Raw genomic sequence first — 19,582 nt, forward strand, 5'->3', positions numbered from 1 at the left:
GCATCCAAAGGAGGGCTACTATGGTGGTGAAGGGTCTAGAGGGCAAGAAGTATGAGGAGCGGCTGAGGTCCCTTGGTTTGTTCAGCCCAGAACAGAGCAGGCCGAGGGGAGGCCTCATGGCGGCCTGCAGCTCCCTCACGAGGGGAGCGGAGGGGCAGGCGCTGAGCTCTGCTCTCTGGGGACAGTGACAGGACCCGAGGGAACGGCATGGAGCTGGGACAGGGGAGGGTCAGGCTGGGTGTTAGGGAAAGGTTCTGCACCCAGTGGTGGTCGGGCACTGGGACAGGCTCCCCAGGGACGTGGTCACAGCACTGAGCTGCCGGAGTTCAAGAAGAATTTGGACTACTCTGTCAGACATGCGATTTGATTTTGGGTGGTCCTGTGTGGAGTCAGGTGTTGGACCCGATAATCCCTGTGGATCTTTTGTAACTCAGGGTATTCTGTGATTCTATGACTTTACTGTATGCCATTTTACACTTGTATGTTCTTTCTTATAGTACAAAGAAATACATAAATCTTTGTGTTTTCCACTTAGGTTGTGAGAACTCACGGGGCCCTGTCTGAGGTGACTCTGTATTGGGTCATAGTCTGTGATCTTACGGAAGACCTGGTCTCTGCATATGGGAATGTAACATTTGATGTTGGCCAAGTGAGAGCAAATATTACCATACAAGTTTCTCCTGACGACGTGCCTGAACTGGATAAGTTGTTTTCAGTTTTGATCATCAATGTGTCCAGTGGTCGTCTTGGAAATCATACTAATGCAACATTAACAGTTTTAGCTAATGATGATCCATATGGACTGTTCATCTTTTCTGAGAGAAACAGACCAATAAAAGTTGAGGAAGAAACAAAAAATATCTCCTTGACAATAGTAAGGCTTGGTGGTCTTCTTGGTACAGTAGTGGTTACCTACAGAACTTTAGGTGATGATGAAAAGTCACCCTTTCTTCCACCCGATGTTGTTAGAGCAATACAAGGAGAAGATTATATACCCATTACTGGTTATGTGATCTTCGCAGCCAATGAACGTGAAGCCACAATATCTTTGCCTATTTTGGATGATGATGATCCTGAGAGGTCAGAATCTGTTTTTGTGGAGCTAAACAATACTGTTTTGATTGACAAAGTACAGGATCGGCCAAGTAAGTGTCTTTCATATGTAAACCAAAAGCTTAAATATGTAGGCTAATATTTATATTTAATAGGATAAAATGCAGCAATTGAAATTACAGTAAAATTTTACCTCTGCCTAACTCTGTATAGTTAAGAATCCTGTAAGTTATATGTCAGAATGCCTCACATTAGGTATGAAGATTCTGTGTGTCAGCATATATTTCCTTTACCACAAAATTTTGTCAGGGGTGGACATTTCTTTCTCCCTTCTGCATCTGCTTTATCCCAGGCATTTTAGGCCAACTGTATTACTGTATTGGTTTTGTGTGCTAATACCTGCTCACCTGTTGTTTCTGTAAAGCACAATGATAGGAAATAAGCTAGTTGCACTTACTGAAAGCCAAAAAAGCCTTTTAAACATAAAGTGGTGTAGAATTGCAGCTTCATGCTGGATTTTTAGTGTAGAGGATGTTTGCCAGATCCCTTATTCAGATAAATTCAGGTCATTACAGCCTTATTTATGCTTAAGAGCTTCTTGGCATGCCTAATTTCCCTTCCCTCTCCCCCATGCCTCTCCCACATTAATCTTGATTTTAAGGGAAACACTACAAATAATTCTACTGGGAAACTGAAAGGTTACTTATAGTTCATCATTGCTAGTGTAAAATTCTATTGTCCTACGGACAAATAAATGAGTAATTTTGCTAGTACCTCACCTCTTCAAAGAACTGGTGTTTTGTATGCTCCACAGCAGGGTAGAATAATAAGTTAGTAAAAATGTGGATTTTCTGACATAATATAATTCAAACACCAAAAGTATGTTCGTGCAGTTTGTAGTTATATTTTGTCCAAATCTAAAATGAAAATTTTGTTGAAAGCTAGTAGTGGCCAGCCACTAAACTCAGGTGTATGTATATGAACTGTATAGCTATATATAGGAGGCATTTCAGGCTTGCTCTAAGAGTGTTTTTTTTTTATATTTCAGTTGTAAATTCTCCTCGTCTTGGATCAGTGGGTGAGACTATAGCTCATGTAATTATCAATGCCAATGATGATGCTTTTGGAACACTTCAGCTTTCAGCTTCAGCTGTGCGAGTTGCTGAAAATTATGTTGGACCAATCATTAACGTGACCAGAACTGGGGGAATTTTTGCAGATGTTTCTGTGAAATTCAAAGCTATGCCAATAACTGCAACAGCTGGTAAGAAATCAAAATAGCAGAAATACACATTCTGTGTTAAACCAGAAAGAGCATACTGTATGCTTCGAGTAACCAAAGCAAACAAGTGTGTATTGAATGCAGTCTAGTAAAACAAGTAGAAAAAATACCAAAGTGTGAGATATTTACTGAGTGTACTTAGGAGACAGGAATCCAGGACCTATAGAAGAGACCTTACATCAAATTTAAAAAAGCTCAAAGATATCATCACTGAAGAATCTAGCAAGAAAACTAAGGAAAGGAATTGGCTGTTTGTTTCCCTGGTGGCCACTCACTTTCTCAAAAAGAGAAAATACAATAAAAAATCCTGTAGTAGTATATATAGCTACTACTTAGTCCTTTGTACATATTTCAACCTGCCATGCATGGCTTATTTGAGTTTCTTGGAGGGAAATTGAGAGCTGGTGACTCATCTGTGAAACAGACAAAAGTTAAGCACAATTCAAGAAGACTTTCACTTTCCAAATGAAAGGTAAAGCTCTCAGGTGATCCTTGAAAAGCTCCACGAGGAAAGGAGCAACCTTATGTCCTTTAGTAAAATCTCCTTTGAAAAAGGTACTTCTGTTTCATTTTATCTCTTGGAAAGCCAGACAACTATCAGAAATCAAATATAGAAATGTCTCAGTAGTGTGATCTTCTCAATGGAAGATAATAATGGACCTTTTGTAATTGCTTCTTGGACAGACAGTGTAAACTCTTGTTTTGGCCAAGATGAAATTTATTTTCATCCATCCAGATATCTAAAAGGCAGTAGGAAATAAAAAATTGTATTTCCTGGGTATGAAGATAAAGAAAAAAAAAAAAAACACAAAAAACCACACCAACATATGAACACAAGGGACTGCAAAAAGAACAGATAAATATTAGTGCTGATAAACATTAGTGATGTTTCATAATGAACCAGAATGCCTTAATATTCTTCTGTGTTTTTATTGTTTTGTTATTTTTTCATGTACAAATCTAGGTGAGGACTACAGTGTAGCCTCATCAGATGTTGTCTTACTAGAAGGAGAAACAAGTAAAGTTGTGCCAATTTATATAATTAATGATATCAATCCTGAAGTTGAGGAGTCCTTTTATGTTCAGCTGCTGAATCAAACAACAGGAGGAGCCTTGCTTGGATCTTTGACAAGGGCAATCATAACCATTGAGGCTTCTGATGACCCATTTGGATCCTTTGGTAAATGAGTCTTATTTGCATATTTTCTCTTCTCCAGTAGCAATCTGCTGATTTGTGGGTGAGTTATTACTGGGCAATGGAATAAAAATTTTCAGAATACAAAAAGGGAAGTCTGGATGAACACAGTAAAGGACAAAATAAGATAAACTAAATTAAAACGTGTAATTAAGGGCGAATGGTGCCCTTATATAGCGAAATTGAAGCATTCAGTCAACTTATATATCAAGATTTTGTGAGACGAAGGTGGATTTTGGAGTCTCCTAATGGGGATGGATTTTAATTTAATTTGTATTTTTTTATCTATTCTAAATGTTGCATTTCTGCAATAGCTTGAAGCTTAAGTTGACATGCCAAAACCTGTTTAGATAGTGCAGTGTCATTTTTTTACAAAATAATCAGGCAAAGCAGGTTTAAATATCTGGGGAAATTGGAAAGTACAAATATGAATTAAATTGCATTCTTGTATGTTCTGGTCATTAGTTATTGTAGTTTTTCTTCTTTCTGTCATTATCAATAAAATGGATTGTGGACACTTTCCAAAAATAGTTTCATTACACAGGGTTTGAGAAAAAAATGGTAATTTCAAAAATGTAAAGACATTTTAGAAATTTATCTTTTCTATTTATTTTTTTTAATTCATTTCAGTATTTCTGGTTTATGTTTTCCAGCCATTTTATTTGACTTACTCTTTCTCCCTTTAGTACCCTACTTTATTTCAGTTATTCCATTTTATCAGCAAAATGTAAAGGAGATTGACAAAAGTAAATAATTCCACATGGATAATTCATTAACTTCATTCTTAACAACTAAAGATTTTATACAAGAAAGACTTATATTTGAAACACTTTAGATGGAATATGTTGACACATTTTTTCCATAAGTGACATAAAAAATGATAAAAAATTTCCTCACTGGGAAAAATTACCTTCTGACCATCTTCTAAAAACTTAGATCATGGCTAGCCTTGAACAATGGATACGTTGGAATAAACTCTTGGGTGTGGGCTGAATTTTCATGCCAATTTTCTTTGCAGATAAAAAGTAATGATACTGAAAGTTCAATTTGAAGTTTAAACCTGATTAACATTTTTTTACTTGTGCAAATGAATGCAATCAAGTGAAATAAAATATATAATTCAGTAACTAGGATGGTATTTTTATTTTAAATATTACTGTTAATGAAATACACCTCTTTGTGCTGCACTTCAGTGTTCCAGATGACTGAATTTACTGTGGAGGAGCCTGAATCTGGATCAGTACCCATAAATCTGCCAGTAATCCGCAACGCTGGGACACTTGGTAACGTTACTGTTGAGTGGGTTGCTACCATTGGTGGACACCCTGCTGATGAGGACTTGCAGGTTGCCTCAGGCAATATTACTTTTGCCCCTGGGGAAGCCTTTCAGATGCTACTATTGGAAATCCTGGCTGATGATGTTCCAGAAATAGAAGAAGTAAGTCAAGCACTTACATCTTCCTTGAAGATGGTATTAATTTTGACTTGTTCTAGAAATATGTATGATGGAAAACAAGAAATGTTGCAGCAGGAAGGTGCTAGAATTTCATGTTATACTTTGCTTGTAATTATTGTTAGAAAAAACACAAATTGTCTAGCTGCATAATTTCTTTTTCTTTTCTTCTCTTTGAGATTGTCCGTGTAGAATTAACTCAGGCCTCCAGTGGTGGTGCTATTGGATTAGATGGTGTGGCAAGTATTATAATACCTGCCAATGATAATCCTTATGGCACAGTTTTCTTTCATCAATCCTTATATCGAGTTCAGGAGCCACTAGAAAGAAATTTGCTGGCAAACATAACAGTCAGGCGAAGGTTTGTATAATGTTTGCTTTATTTATAATTACAATTTATTCTTCACTTTTGTTTTCACTATAATGTCAAATTTCATGCTCCTCTCATAAAAATATGTGCATCAATTCTTTGGTCTGCCATCTCAACATATTTTCATTTCGAACACATTGTTTTTGAAGTGGATGTCTGCTTATTACATAAATTACTTAAACGTAGTATACATTGAAATGCACAATGTAAACTCTGCGTACACAGTGTACTATTCATTTTGTCCGTTTAATCATCAAATCATTTAAACCTGCATGGTAGCCTGTTCCTGTGATTTGAACAGGAGGACAAAATGGCCAGCCCTTACAGGATGAAAATAAGAGAAGAAAAACAGGTTTTATGCATGTGATCCTAGAGGAAGGGTGATAAGTCTGGGCGTCACCGGCTTTTTCTTCCTTGCTAGTAAGGAGAGCTGCCAAGTCCTGAAGAAGACTAAGTTAATTCCTAGAACCAAATGTTTACAAATATGCATTCTTAACAGACTACTACCTAAGCTATAAATAATCAAACTTGCTATCCACAAAAAAATAAGATAACTCAGTTTTCTGGTACTAGTTTCAAAGGGAATGCATTTTGATGTGTTATTGGCAATTTTTCAGCAATTCAGAAAGGGTCAGTTGATTTTGTTCACTTCTATTATTAACCCAGAAACATGTAGAATATTAGACATCCTTTGTCAACTAACAGAACTTTATTTTATTATAATGTCTTTTAGGGAGGGAAGATTTGGTCAGCTGCAGATTTTCTACAGCACTTCTGAGACTGACATTGTAGCTCTTGCTGTGGAGCGAGGTCAGGATATCCTGGCCTATTACGAGTCTCCTGTACAAGGAATTCCTGAAAAACCATCCAAGACCAGAGTGAATGTGTCAGCAGCAAGTGACCCTGTGTATTCCTGTGCAGCTCAGTGCCTAAAAGATCAAGCATGTTCGGCCTTTACATTTTCCAGTGCCTCTGGGATTCCTCTCTGCCTTTGGCTGACGTCAGATATCAGCCCATTAACTAACACTTCAGGGTTCTGGACCTACAAGAAAAACGTTACCAGTGCATTTGCCCTCTTCAGTACACAGGCCATCGCTGGCAGTGATTATGAACCTGTTACAAGACAGTGGGCCATAATGCAGGAAGGGGAAGAGTTTGCAAATCTAACAGTTACCATACTGCCTGACAGGCTGCCAGAACTGGATGAGAGATTCACTATAACCCTTTTGAAAGTAGAACTGATGAACGTCTCAGCCAGCTTAAAAAACCAACCAACCATAGGACAGCCAAATACCTCCACAGTTATCATAATGATGAATGGAGACGCATTTGGAGTGTTTAAGATCTACAGTGTAAGTCCCAGTGCAACAGGGAAAGGTCTGTATGCTGAAGTAGAGGAACGTCCTCAGACCAACGTGCAGCTAATGATACACAGAACAGAAGGCAGCCTGGGACAAGTGACAGTGGAATGGCGTGTCATTGGTGGGACTGCTACTCCAAACTTGGATTTTATAGGTGTCGGTGAGACTCTGGTGTTTGCTGAAGGTGAGGCAAGGTCTTGTTTTGGCTTCTGTTTTATAAAACTAAGAAAAAGAAAAAAGAACGTGACAAGTACACGATACTGTGGATGTTTTGACAACTGATACCTTATTCTTAGGCTAAATCTCCCTGAATGCTAAGGATACACGTGCAAAAGAGTATGGTTGTTCATTAGCATGTAGCATTATCTTGCAGAACACACACAGTGGTAGCAAAGCACGATGAAATATCTAAGCACAATAAATATCTAAGGGTTTTTATTAAAGAAATATTGCAGTGTGCACTATAAAGATTTCCTTTACCACATAAGTAAGGATTAATAAAGCCGAAGATAGTTGTTACAACAAGGATAATGGAAATGAGAATCAGGCCTAAGTGGTCTTTTGTTAGCCCTCGGTCACTACAGTACTAATTTTTCATGACATCTCTTTAAATTCTGAGATCATATTGTAACATAACAAAACATATTTAAACGTAACATAACAGAACATATTTAAAAGAATTGCAAACAGGACAAACAAGTCACTCTTAGACATTACTTAAGTACCATGCAGCATGCTGTATTTTATGATGTATTTTATATTGTCAAAGTCTGAGTTAATCGTACTGATATTTTGAAAGCAATTTCCAGGAGTGTAGTAAAGATTCTAGTATACTAGCTTGATAAATCATCTGAATAGTAAGGCATGGCTGCTGGCAATGATTCTGAGGCTGACATGTAATTACATTACCAGTTACAAGTTTAGTAAAAACTGATTTTGAAGTATATTGAAAGACAATCTAGCAGGAAATACATATGTATTCTGTAAATTGATATTTTCATGATCATAAAACACAGCTGGGTTATGCACACGCACTGAACAACAGGATTGTGTTGTAAATTTTAATGGATATATAGTGACTAGACATTAACAGTGTTTGCTTCTTACATTATTATTCTTTGATAGTCCCAAAGGCAAGGAACTAACAAAATGTCAGCCCATTTCAATGCATTCCCTGGCTCAGTAAATGTACTCATATTAAATGTACACCCTTGTGTATATGGTTCATTGGAGAGCTTAGCACCTGGCAATTTTTTTTTTTTCAAGAATGATATTCCCCTTTTCTAAGTTAAATTTTAAAGTCATAGAATTTGTAATGAAAATAAAGAATTCTAGGCACTCAGAAATAATTCCTATATAATTAATTTCTACATAGTATATTTAATGATGTGATCATTTTATTGGCTTAATGTGACTGATCAATAGTAATTAGATAAAATTTCATAATGACATTCACTGACTTCCAGAAAGGTAAATAAGTTTGTTTCACGCAATTTTAATATATTTTTTGTAATTAATTATTTTCAAAATGAGATGATTAAGTCTTTTTACAAGGTGGTTTCCAAGTGGACACACAGTTGTATACATTCTTCTTGTAGGTGAAACAAAGAAGATGGTCACGCTGCCCATTATAGATGACCCAGAGCCAGAGGATGATGAAAGTATTGAAATCAGCCTGGTCCATACTGAAGGAGGGAGTCGAATTTTGCCCAGTTTTGACACTGTCACAGTGATTATTCTGGCAAGTGACAATGTGGCAGGAATTATAAGCTTCCATACAGCCTCAAGATCTGTTATTGGTCGTGAAGGTGTGTTCTTTGTGTTGACCACACTCAAATTTTAATGTCAGTTTCCATCTTTGTGCTTTCTGTTGATAATGACTCACAATGATTGTGTTTCACTGTTCAGAGAACACCAGCAAGCAGAGAATATCCACATACTTGACATGTACTTTGAACTCTTGCAAGCATTCATAGAATTACAGAATGGTTAAGGTTGGAACGGGCCTCTGGAGGTCACCTGGTCCTCTCCCCCTCAAGCAGGGCCACCTAGAGCAGGTTGCTCAGGACCATGTCCAGGCTTTTGAGTATCTCCAAGGAGGGAGACCCCACAATCTCTCTGGGCAACTTGTGCCAGTGCTCCCACACAGCACAAAAGTGCTGTCTGATATTCAGAGGGAACCTCTTGTGCTCCAGTTTGTGCCCGCTGCCTCTTGTCCTGTCCCTGGGCACCACTGACACGAGCCTGACTCTGTCCTGTTCCACCCTCCCTTCAGGTATTGAAGGACACTGATGAGATCCCCCTGAGCCTCCCCTTCTCCAGGCTGAGCAGTCCCAGCTCTCTCAGCCTCTCTTCCCATCCCTTGATCATCTCGGTGTCCCTCTGTTGGAGTCTTCCCAGTACGTTTAGGTCTGTCTTGCACTGGGGAGCCCAGAGCTGGACCCAGTGCTCCTGGTGCAGTCTCACCAGTGCAGAGTAGAGGGGAAGGATAGCTCCCTCACCCTGCTAGGGATACTTGGCCTAATGCAGCCCAGAATGCCATCAGCCTTCTTAGTGACAAGGCATGTTGCTGGCTCCTGCCCAGTACAGTGTCCAGCAGGACCCCAAGCCCTTTCTGCCAAGCTGCTCTGCATCAGGGTGCACACCCTGGTGCCTGGGGCTGCTCCCCGCCAGGGGCAGGACTCTGCCCTTCTCTTTGTTGGCCTGCACGAGGCTCCTGCCAGCCCACCTCATGACTGCCAACATACACACACCTAGTAGTCATAAGCAAATCAGATCTATCAGCGACTTACAAATAATTTAAAATATTCTAGAAAACATTCCTGCAGAAACATTAGGGTAACATCTTCCCTTTGTCTGTCCCATGAACCTGATGCTTTTTTATGGCAGATGATTTGGGAAGTAGCAATTATATGAGAAAGCAAACATTTGAGAAAGAACAATAATAATTTGGTATGGACTAAACATTTCTACTATTGTTTTAAAGAATACATGGCATGTTTCATCTACAGTTTGATGCAGTTTTGCATAGGATGATAATAGTACTGGTGGTGATTGCTTTAGGTGGCCTTTGATGGAATCTCAGTGTATTGCAGTATCACGTTTCTCTGATGTTTGAACTGATGGGCAGGGAAAGTTGACAAAACAGGAACTTGTTCCCAGATGTGTGCACTACATTTTCTGTTTGAAGAAAAATGGCTTTCTCAACCAAAGGTTTTTTGTTTTGTTTTGTTTTCCCAACATGAAAGGGCATTATAACCTTTTGTTTTTTATCTAGGTATGGTTCGTGTTAATTCTGTGCCAAGGCAGCTGTGATATGATTAGCTAAGAAGAGCTGTTAATGAGCACAAGGAATTAATACAAACTGTCTCAGTCCCAAAGTCCCTGAATACTTTCAACTGGTTAAATGTTATCCATAGCATGCTACCAAATGCTGGCTGCTTGAAACTGAAATACTTGGCTATAGTTCTATTATTATATATGGTTATTATTATATTATTTTTTCCAGGTTGTGAAAAGAAATAGTTCATTGCATTCCAGCCAGAAACAAAACAAGTGAACTAAGTGTCTTTGATTAAAAAAAAAGAGAGAAAGAGAGAAAGGGAGAAACAGAGAAAGAGCAAAAGAGCTAAGGCATTTAGATTTAGTTTTTTTGTCAAAATATTTTTTTCATTTGAAAGCAAAATTTGCCAGACATAAATCCAAATATCATTACTTTTACAGTTATTGTGTTATTGAAAATTTTCTGTTAAGTGAATACATTTTGTTTTCACAATGTGCATGTTATTTTTTACCTTATTGAGGGTAAGTGTAGTATTTTTTATTGGACAGGGGTCTGCAACTATTGTGTAACTGTATTACAAGAAAATGCACTGCAGTAGCTTAAAGTAATGAGGAAGAGGAGAGTGGCTGATGCTCCCTTCTTCACAGTGATAAATACCCACCTCTTTGTTTCTCTATGTAAGAGATGCATCACTTATTAAGTCACAATGTAGAAATGTAAAAGTATGGATAAGGATTAAATATTAAAAAAAAATATTGAATTTAGCCTAATAAACTTTCAATCTTCAGAAATCAATTAGTGTTCATATTAGCATTTCTTCTGGATAGGAATACCAAAAAAATCTTGGTAAAGCTGGCAGGAAATGTGTTCAGTAAATAACTACTTGGAATCTGTAATAATGACTTCAAGTTTCTTCTCAGTGTTTGGATTATAGTGGAACAGCTTTCTATATCATAAAGCATTTTTTCCCAGTCTTCAATGAAAATTCATTATAACTTATAGAGATATATTGAAATAAGCTTTGCCTTATTTGTGTATGTGTGTGTGTTTTCCCAATGGTACTAAACCATTGAAACCACTTTTCTTTTAAATCTTTATTTCTTTGTAATGGGTATGCAAAATTCTCAAATAGAACATAGTGGATTGCAGTGCAGTGGTATACACTGTAATGATTTAGCCTCAGAGGAACCTGTAAATTGGGAGTCTACCATCCAGATATTTGACTGTAGAAGTGGAATCCTTGTGATATCAATAAATTTTGAATTCTTTAATTTTCTTAGAAGCAACATGGACCAACTTAAGCCAAAGATGTCGACATCAGTACATCTCTGAGACTTAACTGAAGTTTGAAGTGTTGGGGCTGAATATCACATTTATGTATTTGAAAATGGGTGTATACAGTTTTTGTATTACTTCTCTACAATATTAAATTTTATTTAAGTATATTAATGGCTCTTGAAGTTAAGAATTCCTTTCTCTTTCATTGGTAGCCAATATACATGCATATCTCTGACTCTTCCTTACAAAAAAGAAATGTAACTAGAAAATTTTCAGATTTTTCTTGCCAGTTTTAGGTGTACAATGCTGTACAATTCTGTAAGGTAATACAGTAGAATAGCAAGACAGCATCCTAACTTGCTGCTCTCTAAATTGCATAATCAAAGAGACTAGTTGGGCAGCATAATGTTATTATAACATTATCTTATGTTTTGTTAATTCTTCAATAAGCAAAAGAAATCTCATGTATTGTTTTCACACATCTCAGAACTGTAGATTTCTGCATATTTCATATCTCTGAAAGCCAATGCAGTACAAAATGTGCTGTCAAACTTAAATTCTGTGGACCTGAAAAATGCATGTGAAATATGAATGCCATATACCTACATATTATAAATAACCATCTGTCCTCTATTGTGAATGTTTTGCAAAATATTGCCTACTGATCTATTCCATGTTGATATAACATGCTAATTTCACACGTCCACATTTTTGTGAAAAACTTGTGAATATAAAACAATTTCCACGTTTTACAAAGCCTACTAAGAGGTCTACTCTTTTTAATTAAAGTGCCTTAGGGGTTAAATGTTATAAATGTGCAAAATACCATAATAGTTGCTTCCTTTATATGCACATTGTCCAGCAATACTGATTACCTCTGAGATTATAAGAAATTATTAACATTTTCTGAATGTTTTGTTTTCTAACAGTGACCATATTTGTAAGTTCAAACTCACATAAATGGAACTTACAGATAATTATAAGCATTTTTTTCTGCATGCATTGAATAAAGTCACAAGACAGTGCAAATGTTCAGATAATGTGTATTCTTTGCAGGGAACTGTTGTAGAAAACTACTATTATTGTTGGTACATACAGCAGTTACTGTTTTGTGCAGTTTACAGGCTTGTATTACTCTAATGTTTGCGCATGTTTTCATGAGCATTCCCTTTCTAAGTTATTCATCTATACCAAGTTCCCTCATATGTTCATAATTCTTTCCAAGTGTGAACTAAAAACGGAAAAAAAAAAAAAAAAACAACTAGAAGAGTTTAAGTTTAGGTTTTTCTTTTCAGCATTAAAAGTGAATGTGGTATATAACTACTGCGAAATTCAAACTGACAAAATAGCAATATCTTTCAGAAAAAATACTTTAACTGTGTGATGCATGTTTTTGACTTCTCATTTTTATAACCAACATGTAGAAGAGGAGACGCTGAAACATTGCATCTTGTCCTTTATTCCTAGGAGAACAATTGCAATTCCACATCATAAGAACTCCTCCAGGACTGGGAAATGTTACTGTTGAGTGGAAGATAGTAGGACATAATGTAAAACAAAATTTTGCAAACTATTCTGGAATACTTTTTTTCCTGAGGTAAGTCCATAAACAGTGATGTTGGCTACAGGAAAATACTGTGATTAGAGCTCATCTGAGAAAAAGTGTGCTTTTTTAACAGTCTTTCTTTCTTGGTTTGATTATTTAATTTCTCACTTCCTTTTGGACTTACAAACTGGAGGGAGCTTGCAATTCTTGATACTTAACTCTTCTTAAAGACATTGTTCAAAATACTTGTCATTATGATATCACTTGTGTTTTATAAAATAATGGCTAATCAATTTACCCTTAAAACAAATAGGGGACGTTGAATACAACATTATATGTTGATCTGCTGGATGACCATATTCCTGAAGAAAAAGAAGAATACCAAGTCATCCTATACAACATCAAAACAGAAGGTAATACACAACTATAGCCAGCTACATCTTAAAAATACCATTTAATAATATAATATTTTTAATTTTATTAATTCATTTTGGAGGTATAGGACTGAGCAAACTGCAGCTGGTGCAAAGTACGCAAAGTTCATTAACATTTTATTGAAATAGGCTTGGTCCTTATGTATGTATACATAAACCCCACAGTGTCTCCACAAATACACTTAAATGGTTTTCAATCCTGATTTAACTCTGCCTATTTAATTCAATGGTTGTTTCTTCCCTTAATCTGAATGCAAACTTGAGTTTACTAATATGTCATGGATAGAGTTGCCATGAAACATGCAGATATTTTTATCTTTTAAAACAATCTTGTCAAGCTGCAGACTTACTGATCTGTCCCTGAATTCAAGGTGGTCAGAATATTTTATTCTTGCCATTAAAATTATAGTGAGAAAAGAAGCCTTAAACTGCATCCGTTCTGAAATACCTTTTTTCAAACTGAAATTAATGTCCAAACACCAAACTAACTTGACATGGATTGTGTTGCTGCGAGGTGCCTTATCAGCTTCCGAGAATCACTGTGGCCTAACAGGATAAGCAAAATTATTCATCAAAGCAATAGTTGGAAAACATATCAGTTTATTGATGTAATGATTGTGAAGTGGAATATAGTTTTAAGCCTTTGGAGGTACTTCCTGGGAAAATGGTCTATTTCCTTTTAAAACATAGGGTATTTAGGGAAGTTGATATTTGGCACTGGCCTGTTAAGTTTTCTTATTTTTTAATACATTTTTGTGACTTTGTACTTGGTATGCATAAAATTTCTGTTTCTATTTGTTATAGAATGTAAGTATATATATATGTGTAGGTCCCACACCATCCACATACTTCAGTGAGCTTTGGTTTCATGGTATTTGCATGGCTACTGACCGTCATTTAAAGGTAATATTAACAATAATGTAAGACAAAAATATTAGTTGCATAACACTTCATTCACTGCAGTCCACTGATTCTCTTGCAGGAGTTTCTTCTACAGGTGCTGCTGTTTTGGATAGTCAAGGATATGAAGCTGTTCTAACAGTAGAAGCTAGTGATGAACCACATGGAATCTTGAATTTTGCTTCCACATCCAGGGTGGTTTTAATCCCAGAGGAAAACAAAACGATTCAGCTTTTTATTAACAGAGAATTTGGATCTCTAGGTCTGTATAACAACTCCAAGAGAAAGGAAGTTTTGTTTTGATTATCATTAGGCAAAGAAAAGCCATGATAATGAGCCCAGAAAGTTTGGAAAAATCTTTGTTACAGTTGGTATTTTTTTCAGAACTTCTAAGCTTCTTTCTGCAGACTTGGAAACTAAATATTACTTATAACTACAGTCATAATCCTCATTAATACAGCAAGGGATCTGAAAGCTGTAACATGATCAGGTGGCTATTAAGGTTACCATATTTTTGTCTAATGAGTCTGTCTCAAAGCATTAGTCTCTTCAGAAAAAATAAAAAACATGAGAAAAGTGATATGTACACACATTCCACATATTTTTTCTCTGAATTTCCAGAAGTCAGCACCTTAGGAATGTCACATGGAAAAAGTTGTGTACAGACCACTGAATTCAATTTATCTGTCTCCTCTGACAATTCCTGATTCCTCTTTGAATCAATTTATCCATTAACATCCTTTAAACTATATAGTATTCAATTCTACAATACAATAGTGTGCTTCATGAAAAAAAAAAAAAGAATCATGTGTTTGTTGCCTGAAAATATCAACTTATGTTGTGAGAAAACATGTATAATAATTTCCTATTTGCCTTTTTGGACTATATTTACACCTCGGTGATAATCTGTCTGTTTCTTTTGCCATACTTGTTTTGAAATGAAGTAACATTTACAGTGCTTTTCAAGATCTGGAGACACCAGAGAGTTTTAGAGGCATTTTAATGACACTATTTTTCCATTTATTTTTTAATACCAGTCCATACTCTAGTTTACTCTTTGAACACTATTCAGTAAACTAATGCTTTAAGATAACTGTTCATAGTAAGTGCAAGATCTCTTATTGAATTAAAATAAGCATCGTTACTTATTTATTAATTAGGACTCTTTTATCTCTTACATTTTATTTCATACAGAGCAGCTTTTAATTTCATCTGTCTTTTTATTTCAGGATCACACTCCTTATGTTTGCCACTTGACTTACCCTACCAGATTAGTGAGAGGTGGCTTTATTCTCAAAATTATAATGTATAACTTTTCCACTTGGTAGTATTTATCCGTGTGTCCTCTGATTTTGTTCTCTATTGAAGTTTGTCAATCTGCCCAGGAAAGTATCTAGGTTTATTAATCTGTGTTTCCCAGCACTGTCTTTAGAGCCTTTCTTAGATATCTGTCATTCCCAAAAAGTGTCCTTGTTGTAAAACCTCATATTAATGGTACATGAGATGTCCCAGTTAGTCTTTCAGCAATTTCATATTTATGGTCCACAGAACTTCAAATTTCTAGATACATTTGGACCCAATGATTTTTGAGTCCTGTGCAGACAGACAAGTCAGCAAAGGTCAAATTGAAGGCATACTGATAACGGTAACAAAGGTACACTAGCTCCAATGTACTTTGGATTAGTCTTTTAATCCTTCTGTTTTGCAGTTAGTCTTTTCATTTTGTGGATGAGAATTTAATCTCGTCTTTATCTATTCCAGTGAACATTATATAAGAACTGAAAAACAATTTTTTTTTCTTTTTTTTCTCCTCACAAATTAAACAGGTACTATCAATGTTACATATGCCACAGTTACAGGATTGCTCACTGTAAGTAATCAGACAGAAGAGACTGTGGCTGAACCAGGAGCTGATTATGTACCTGCTTCTGGCTCACTGATTTTAGAAGAAGGAGAAACATCAGTTGCCATAAATATTACCATTCTAGAGGTAACCTCTAAACCCTTTAATTCTGTGGTTTTCTGTATGATTTCAAAAGGGGAATATTTTGGGAACTAAAACTTGCAGCCATTATTTGAAGCCCTGTATTATATTTCACTATCATTTAGAAAGATGGTTTCAATCTTAATATTAAAATCACAAGGGATCAAATAGTCACAGAAAGCAGCTCTACCTCTGTCTAAAGGTAATAAAGTTGTCTCATTAAAACTTTACCAACTATCTAGTAGTATTTAGAACAGTGTGCTTCATGGCTGGCTACAGGCTCATACTTTTTCATTGCTGGAGATACATGCCTCTAAAATTGGTCAGTAATTTATTTGCAAGAATAGTTTAGCGTCACCACAGGATCTTTTTCATGATATATAATGTCTTACTTCATAATTCTTCCACGATAATCAGTTTCGGACCCAATAAAATTATTTCAGGAAAACAGAAAAATGAATTCTAGTGTCACAGTAATATTAGAGACTTGTTGTGTGATTCTTTTTGGTGACTTCTGCGGAAGTTTCTTAAAGGACAATGAGAAGAGGATGTACTGTATTTGTGTTTTGCAGGATGATATACCAGAGGTGCAAGAATTCTTCTTGGTTAATTTAACTTCAGTGGAACTCATCATGAATCATTCAACGTCATCCCCACCTAAGCTGGGTAAAACATCTTATATCAAATTATTTTTACTTTTCCTTTTTAATGGTTTATATTATATTACCTTGGGAGATTATCATTATTCCTCTTACTTACCAACTATGCTGAGATGAGACGGTTATTCAGAAGAAACATCACAGAATATGAAATAGATTTATTATTACACTTAATCTCTTGCTTTTTAAACTCTGGGAAAATTATAAATTAATTTTCATAGAGGAGTTAGTAATTATCACTTGGAAAGCACAATTATTTGAAAAGTTTATTGGTGATTTTTTCATCTGATTTTCATTTACAAACTACAAAATGGAAAAAAAAAAGTCAAAAAAAAACCCTCTATGTGGCTACTCTGCTCACTCTTTTAAAAGTCTGTTTTTATTCTTTTATCACTTTTAGGAAACGTATTTTATGGTTTTCCTACTCTTGCAATGATCTTTATTTATTATTTGCTTAGTCTGCTTCTCATTTTGCTTCTTCAGAATTCAGTAGAATAGTAGTCATTGACTTTAAGAACTGTTGGATTATCCTGTGGTACTAAAGACTAGTTATATAATTTCAGACATCTTCTTTGACTCTTTTCCCTTTTCTTTGCATGCTTATAGAAGTGACTGAGTTAATTCGTTACAGATTGAAAGGTAACTTGCAAGACTCATTGCTGATTTGTGAATAGTTGAGTCTAAAATATGAAAGGAGTAGCATATAAGAATGAAAGATTCATCCAAACTAAACAGTGTTGTATAGTCTCACTTTCTCTTTGGCTGTCTCCTTGAACCATGACCACTTAACACTGATGTGACACTGCATTGGGTCAGCTTTACTTACAATGAGAAAATAATAGTTTTAAGTCATAAGGCAAAAATGTGTTCACATAACACGTCACAGTGAATTCTGTTATCAGACAGTTTTCTAATCTTGTTTTCTGCATTGGTGTGTTTTGATCTGTTATGGTTGAAAATTTAGATCATAGTCAGTGCCATGCCTTCCTTCAGGATTTCTAGCAATCCCATACCCTATCCAAGATATTTGAACGAGTTCTAATGAGGGGTCTAATATCATAAGAGATGGGTATTCTGCATGTGTTACTGGCATGTGCAGTCAGTTCTACACATCTGGCTTTTATTGCGTGCAGTGCTCCTGTCATGGCCATGTGTGTGCCATATGTTAAGTAAGTCTAGTGTCTGTGATGAACAAGTGAACATGCCGAGCTTAAGTGACCTGTGTTTCTGATTGAGGTTGCACTCAAACAGCATAAAGATAGTTTTCTTATTTTGTCCATTCTGCTCTTGCTTCAGTCTTCTGGTAGAAGAAATAGCCTGACTCAAATACATGTGCGTGTGTGTGTGTGTGTGTGTGTTTTGAGAGCAAACTCTTACAGATCCTGGGTGAACAGATCTGACTTCAAAGTGACATGAGAAAATGTGGATAAGGAGTGAAGCAGAAATGTCTCTAATTGCCATTACTCCCTCACGATTTGTAAACCTCAGTAATATTTCTGTTGTCTGTGTAGAGCTATTGCTCATCTTCATCTCTACCTCATAGTGACAGGCTTAGATTCATGGCAATAATCTTCTACTTTTGTTCAGTTTTATCTGAATTGATGGAAAAATGTATATGGATCTAAATATAATATACTTATGGCAGACTCAGTGAAGTCAATTTGGTTTTAGAAAGTAAGTTGAAGTTTATAAAAAGTAAACTGAAGTAAGTTAAGGTAGTTGTGTGGTGCTGTTGTCTGAAAAACAACAACCTATTTTCTGAGAAGTATTAAGTTTTGACTGTAAAGTTCTGGTCTCTGAAGTTAGTAGACTTTTCCGACATTAACCTATTATTTGGTATTTTTCACACTGCAGTGTATTCAATCACGATTTCAGGCTAATTGTAAATATCTGTATGTCTTTATGGAGCAGTAGAATATTACAGTATGTGAACACCCCACGAATAAATTAATAGTTGTGTATTTGTAGTGAAATCTGAGGTGTGCCATTAGGATGTATGATGAGGCACTGAAGCACAAATAGAAGATGAAATGCTGAATCATTTATTATTCTTCCTCATTGTCTTTCTCATACTCAGAATGGCACAGTCTGCAAAATGTTGAACGTCATTGTAATAAACATAGTGAAGACAAATTAAGATTACATCGCAAATCTAGACTTTATTATTTCCTAATGTTTTATGTGCTGTTTAACTTTCTACATTTTCCTTAGTCTTTTTTTTTTTTTTTGTATACATTATTAAATATTACAGTGCTAATTCAAGACACATTATTGCACTTCTAGTAGTAAGGACTCTTTCCAATTATCTTGCCCACTCCCTTTTTCACCTACACATTTTTTGGAAAGACACTGTAATATTAGTACTGATTGAATAAATGCTTCTGTGATTCTTGAAAATCAAGAAAATTGATTTTATTGTTCTTTAATTTTTGTCTTTCTGTTTTGCCTTTTAGATGTGGAAGGTTTAGCTTCTCAAATTGTTATCGATGCTAATGATGGTGTAAGAGGAGTAATTGAATGGGAAGGTACCAAGTAAGTCTCGTCTTCCTTGAAGAACTTACTGTGCCAATTAGTGATTGGTGTTGCCCATTTTCTTTCTAAAAGTAAAACTCCTGTTAAAAATAGGGCCATGTCTTTGAGATGGTAAAGTAATCATTCAATTCAGCTGAACTAGAAAGTGGGATTCCCACACTGAAAACAAAAAATTACTATTCATCTAATCATTATTACTACTTTCACTGTTGTCCTTTTATATTACCAATTTACCTAACTTCCCCAGCCTGC

The 19,582-nt window shown here is 35.8% G+C and overlaps 1 protein-coding gene across 1 annotated transcript in view; it reads left to right on the top strand.

Annotated features, from left to right (window-relative positions):
* Nucleotides 1-19,582, top strand: part of ADGRV1 (adhesion G protein-coupled receptor V1) — a 293,879-nt gene that overhangs the window by 65,412 nt on the left and 208,885 nt on the right. The window contains 13 exon segments of the mRNA XM_050716548.1: nucleotides 536-1,145; nucleotides 2,102-2,317; nucleotides 3,300-3,515; nucleotides 4,724-4,968; nucleotides 5,163-5,344; nucleotides 6,087-6,898; nucleotides 8,313-8,522; nucleotides 12,743-12,876; nucleotides 13,135-13,234; nucleotides 14,238-14,417; nucleotides 15,982-16,145; nucleotides 16,712-16,805; nucleotides 19,252-19,330. Of these exon segments, the coding sequence (XP_050572505.1) occupies nucleotides 536-1,145; nucleotides 2,102-2,317; nucleotides 3,300-3,515; nucleotides 4,724-4,968; nucleotides 5,163-5,344; nucleotides 6,087-6,898; nucleotides 8,313-8,522; nucleotides 12,743-12,876; nucleotides 13,135-13,234; nucleotides 14,238-14,417; nucleotides 15,982-16,145; nucleotides 16,712-16,805; nucleotides 19,252-19,330 (3,242 nt within the window).

Source organism: Cygnus atratus, chromosome Z, assembly GCF_013377495.2.
Source record: "Cygnus atratus isolate AKBS03 ecotype Queensland, Australia chromosome Z, CAtr_DNAZoo_HiC_assembly, whole genome shotgun sequence".
Classification (NCBI taxonomy): Eukaryota; Metazoa; Chordata; class Aves; order Anseriformes; family Anatidae; genus Cygnus; species Cygnus atratus.